The sequence below is a fragment of the Zea mays genome, chromosome 6, assembly GCF_902167145.1.
Source record: "Zea mays cultivar B73 chromosome 6, Zm-B73-REFERENCE-NAM-5.0, whole genome shotgun sequence".
Classification (NCBI taxonomy): Eukaryota; Viridiplantae; Streptophyta; class Magnoliopsida; order Poales; family Poaceae; genus Zea; species Zea mays.
The window spans coordinates 153132169-153137889 of record NC_050101.1 but is presented as its reverse complement, the minus strand read 5'-3'; the positions used below and the strand labels follow the sequence as shown (position 1 = coordinate 153137889).

Below are 5721 nucleotides of genomic sequence, written 5' to 3'. Positions count from 1 at the left end.
TTCAGTGGACAGACGATGAAACGAAAACCTTCAGAAATCATACAGCCAGGATATGTTTCGAGGAAGACCACAACATTCATCAGGGGTAGAGAGAAGAAGGGTGATCGATGGGAGCTAGCTACGCCATCTCCGTGATGCCGTGCGAGTAATTCTTTTACTCTAGAATTTGGATACGCAAGCTGGATAATTGAGGTATATATATTGGCATTTGCCAAACGATGGCCACAGGTGCCCCCCTTACTAAATAGCAGAACTCGCAAGACTGACTCGTTGCGGCAGGCAAAAGAGAAAAAATTGCTTTGCTCTCTTCAAAAAGTACGATGCGAATCAGTATGTATATATAGCTCGGAGTCTCTAGCTTGGCATGAACTTTGTGGTCCACCACCAGCGCATCGTCAACTCGATCGATCGAATTGGAGGACTAGGTCGATTAGTTTAATTTGCAGGGCAATTCTTGATTGCCTGAACTACTGCTTGCTCCACCGCGTGCGCGTCGATGATGAGGCCCCCATCTACTACTACTTCCTGGAATGACAACAAACAAAGCAGCAAATAAACCAAGAGAGATTAAAGAAGCAAGACAAAGAAGTGATTAAATCATGCATGCGTACTACCGCGTTTGCGGCGGTACGCGCGGTGTAATAATGTGTACTCGTTCGCAGTCGCATCGCACCTCTCCTACAGCTTCTAGCCGAAAGGAACCAGCGCAGGTAGCCCTAGCCTCGAGCACCGTGAGTCCGATGTCGTCGAAGGCCTCGAGGACGGAAGCGAGTAGCCCGGCCGGCGGCGGGCCGCAGCTCTCGTCCATGAACACACTGACGAGGAAACGGCCCTTCTTGTCCAGCAGGACTCCCACACTCACCGACGACGACGACGGTTGTTGTTGGCAGACACCAGTAGTGGCGTGCTGCGGAGACGACGATGCCATCTCTTGGCTTAGCTTCGCGATCTTCTGCTTTAGTTCCTTGATGTACGATGACGCGTCCGCTATTATCGACACTTTATCCCCCTGCGTGACACACACGTACGTGTTGCATATAACTTGACAGCATCGGAATGGTCTGAAAGGTGAATGGTACGTAGATATACACACACAGCATGACTGATATGTGAATAATATTGGTACGAAAGCATCTGTTCTTTCAGAGAAAACATACGCAAGGCATGAATGGCTGTGTGGATAAACAAACTGATGAAATGATGAATGTAAACGACGATCATTGCCTCATACGTGAAAGAAAACAACAACTGAAGGAAAAACAGTTAACCGTGCATGACACACTAGCTATTATTAGCTTGAGATTCTTTCACCTACATAACTAGCTAGAGCACGATGAGTGTTCTTTCAGAGAGAGAGAGAGAGAGAGAGAGAAAACGAGAATTCGTGTTCACGTACATAACAAGAGGTCGATGGATGAGTAATCATCAAGAAGAAGAATGAACAACATGTGAAAGAGAAAAGGAGATGACGACAGTTACCGCATGAGAGTGAGTAACGCTGCGGAGAATCTTGAGCTTCTCATGCAAAGCTCCTCGCTTATTCTGCTCCTTGGAAACCATCACCCTCGGCCTCTCCAGTTTGCCTCTCTCTCTCTCTCTCTCTCTCTCTCTCTCTCTCTCTATCTGCGATGTTGCCCGCTCTCTCTGCTTTCTGAGTCTCCTCTTGCGGCGAGCACAGCTATATATATATAGAGGCATTTGTCCGCACAAGAACCCTGGGACTGGGAGGACGTACGGAGAGACGCGGTTATGCATGGGAGTCGCGTTTACAGTCGCAAAGTCTAACGAAAATGGCTGCACTTAATGTAGGCACAGTTTTGTAACAAAAACTAATATTTTTACCATTAGCAACACGTACGGTTCAGGATTAATCAAGGAAAAAAATAAAATAAACGAGAGCCTGGTTAATTAGACGAGGAAAGATATATAAGCGCGTGGTGGCCGATCGATGCACATTATATTCCTAGCTAGCTCCACATGAGGCCAGGCCAATGCAAGTCTCGGTCTGCAAGGCACTCGCGCTCTTTACTCTCGTAATAACCAGAATGCTTGGGGCTCATTCACACACACACAAGCACACGAAAAAGTACAAAGGAATGTACTTTTTCGTCACATGACCTCTGACCGAACCACACACTGCACAGGATGGTTACAAAACATCGAATTCCCGCCCCTGATCGTGTCCATAAACAAATGGCTCCTACATTCTCTGCCACCATTATTACTATACTATATGCCAATAATAATGCAGTGTACATGCCATATGACCAAAGCATATGACAAGAGGGGTTGGGGCGAGGCACACACGGGCACGGCCACCACATCATCATCATGCATATGTACATACACCACCCGGCCTGTGCATTGATCACTACGTACTACATACTGTGCAGAGCTCCCAGCTTTCCAGCTCCCCTGCAGATTATCTCGATCGCTAGCTCTTTCATTAGCGTTGGTGTTAGAATCAAGTATATACATATTCTGTCAGTCTCATCATGCATGCGCATATATACATACATAGAGCGTTGATTGCTAATGAAGTACAGGAAGGAAACAAAGCTTGCAGCATCACGCACGTCCGTCCGCTAGCGACCGAGCTCTGCTGCCACCACGAAGAAGCCTCCATATACGTTTTCCCAGCTGGACACACACACACACGCATGCATGCATGCGTACACGAGGGGAGAGCATATATCAGCAGCATGCACATGTATGTATGTATACATACAAGCTAGCGTACGCGCGCGCCCGGAATAAGGCTCGCGGGAGAGGCCGCCCTCGTGAGCGCGCAGCTTTGGCGCCATCCCTCCCGTGCTCGCATACTACAGGCCTCCCGTGATCAGCCAGGCCAGAGCACCGCCCCACGGCCGCCAGAGCCCATGCACGCCGGCCGCGAGCCGCCCGTTGCTAGGTCAGGTGGCTGGCTCTGGCTCCATCATCAGGGTGAGGGTCGCATCTGCCTGCCTGCATGCGACCACACGCTCGCTCGCGCGGCGTATGCACGATGTCTCGAACCCGCAGCCCGGCCTCGATCACGGTTCGCGTCCAGTGTGGCCAACAGCACTGCAGCAGCGCGGCCCGTGCCCTCTGGCCTCTCTCTGGAGCAAATAAAGCCAGCCAGCCCGGCGAATGGGTGTCCGTCACGTAGGCTGCGCGCGGCCGCTCCGAGCCATATGCCCCGTGTGTGACGAGAGTGAGCTATATATCTGCTGCACGAGCCAGCTAGCTGCCGCGTGCGTGCGTGCATGCATGTCATGCCATGCCATGCTCCGGAGCGAGCGCTAGCTAGCTGTGTGTACGTATGTACCGACCTGTGTTCACGTGCGACTGTGTATACAAGGCTTGCATTGCTCCCAGTGCGCGTGAGGCTTCGTGGTACCGGACCGGCGGCTGTTTCTGCACAAGATGAAGAAAGAAAGAACAGAAGTAAAGCCACGCTGCTCGATCTGTTGTCTATATATGGGTTTTATTATATATCTCATTACAAACATTATCACGGATTACAATCAGGAATTACAATCAGATCCATCCGGGGGGTTACATCGCAATTAAGAAAACTAATCCACCTATAGTCGTCGAGCCAGATGAGACGCGGAGATCCTCTACATCCCAATCGGGGATTACAATCAAACAGGAGATCTCTGGACTTAGAGTACTAGACCAAAGATCTATAAAAAGCTTCCTCTAGAGTTCCTTATTAGTCATGATTTCGGTGAGCTAGCTGTAGACTCGTCAGGAGATGTAGAGAACGTGCACTTCTCCAATGGACATAGTTTTCTCTCGCACAAAGTGATCACTGATCAATGTCGATCTCAATATGCTTGATCCAGCGATGATGAAATAGGTTCAATCACTATCGAACCCGCGTTCTTTGTCGAGTGTCCCAGACACTCGGCAAAGACCATTTTACACTCGGCAAAGCCTTTGCCGAGTGCATTTTATAGGCAAAGGGTTCTTTACGAGTATTTTTTTGACACTTGGCAAAGTCCATTTTATATTCGACAAAGAATACTCGACAATATTTTATCGGCAAAGGTTTCTTTGCCGAGTACTTTTTTCGGACACTCGGCAAAGACTTTGACGAGTGTCGAGAAGCACTCGGCAAACTAAGAATCGCAAAAAACAAAAAAACAGCAAAACATTTTTAAAATTATGGGAACAACTCTCCAACCACTGTTGGTTACCATACCCATCGCCCTATCATTTTTCACTATTATTTTGATCAAATTAACATGTTTTGTTAATAGTAAGATTCAAACTCGCAAACCTCTCTCTCCCGCATACCCTACTCTACCACTACACTACTACATCAATTATTTCTATATTACGTTTTCATTACTCATGTACTATAACTGAAAGTCGCCTAGAGGGGGGTGGATAGGCGAAACCTGAAAATTAAAACTTTATCCCCCAACTAGATCCCTTGATTAGTGGTTAGAACAAGATATATAATTATCGGAGTATAAAACTAAGTCCTTGCTTGCAAAGAGTATTGCTTTCAAATAATGCGGAATTGATAAATCAATACTACTAATAAGTCTATGAGAATAAAGCAAGAAGGCTTAGGCAAGAAGAGCAATAACACAAGTTTTCTCTTGCAATGAGTTGCTTCACTAAATGTGAATTTAACTTGAAGCAACACCAAATAGAATTAGCAAGGAGTAGTGCAAGAGAAACTTAGAAAGGGAAAGAACAAACAAATCACAAGCAATAAGCACACGAGACACGGGTGATTTGTTTTACCGAGGTTCGGCCCTCGAAGGCCTAGTCGGTCCCCGTTGAGGAGTCCACTTAAGGACGGGTCTTTTTCAACCCTTTCCCTCTCTCCACCGATCACACAAGGATCGGCGAGCTCTTCTTCTTCTCAAGGATCACTCTCGATCCCGCAAGGACCACCACACTCTTTGGTGTCTCTTGCTAGCTTTTACAAGCCTCCAACACTTTGGAGGAAGTTCAATGGGAGTCAAAACTCCACACACAAATGAACACAAAGATGTAGCGCACACTATCTCTCAATGAATCTCACAAGGCACTCGTGTTAAACTCAAATGAGAAGCTCTCTCTTGCTTGCTCTCTCTTTTGTGGCACTTGTGTTGGTTGCAGTGGCCTAGATCTTGTGTATAGGATGTATCAATGAATGTATGTGGTTGGGAGGGCTTGAGTATGTCAACTAAGTGACTTGGAATGTTGCTTGGGCTCCCCCACACTGAAGTGGCCGGTTGGGGTGGTATTTATAGCCACCAACCAAAATCTAGCCGTTGGTGAAGTCTGCTGGCGAAGGGCACACTGGACAGTCCCGTGCGCCACCGGACAGTGTCCGGTGTGCCACCACGTCATCCTACCGTTGGGTCCTGGAGCTGGTCGACCGTTGGAGGCTCTGTCCTCGTGCGGCACCGGACAGTCCGGTGCACACCGGTCAGTCCGGTGCCCCTCTGATCCTCCGCTCTGACTTCTGCCGCGTGTACTGTTTCGCACTGTTCACTGTCAGAGTCGACCGTTGGCGCGAAGTAGCCGTTGCTCCGCTGGCACACCGGACAGTCCGGTGCTACACCGGACAGTCCGGTGAATTATAGCGGAGCGGCCTCCCGTTTTCCCGAAGCTGGCTAGTTCGGAGCCGCTTCTCACTGGAGCACCGAACACTGTCCGGTGGTGCACCGGACAGTCCGGTGAATCGTAGTGGGGCTGCGCCTGAGAAACCCGAAGGTGAAGAGTTCTAAGGCA

At 48.7% G+C, this 5721-nt stretch overlaps 1 protein-coding gene across 1 annotated transcript; it reads right to left on the bottom strand.

Annotated features, from left to right (window-relative positions):
• Positions 1-1771, bottom strand: LOC100274843 (uncharacterized). The gene is made up of 3 exons (XM_008649395.4): positions 1480-1771; positions 674-1009; positions 1-525 (listed from the first exon to the last, which is right to left on the bottom strand). Exons 1-3 carry the CDS (start codon positions 1753-1755, stop codon positions 436-438), a joined length of 702 nt encoding a protein of 233 aa, XP_008647617.3. The 5' UTR covers positions 1756-1771; the 3' UTR covers positions 1-435.
• Positions 1772-5721: the final 3950 nt, after the last annotated feature.

Bases quoted from the DNA above. Each gene is read 5' to 3' on its own strand.
- LOC100274843 (XM_008649395.4), bottom strand. From the start codon at position 1,755: ATGCATAACCGCGTCTCTCCGTACGTCCTCCCAGTCCCAGGGTTCTTG. The intron at 1,010-1,479 runs GTAACTGTCGTC...TGTGTCACGCAG, and splicing joins GCGTTACTCACTCTCATGCG to GGGGATAAAGTGTCGATAAT. The intron at 526-673 runs GTGCGATGCGAC...TTGTCATTCCAG, and splicing joins GGCTAGAAGCTGTAGGAGAG to GAAGTAGTAGTAGATGGGGG.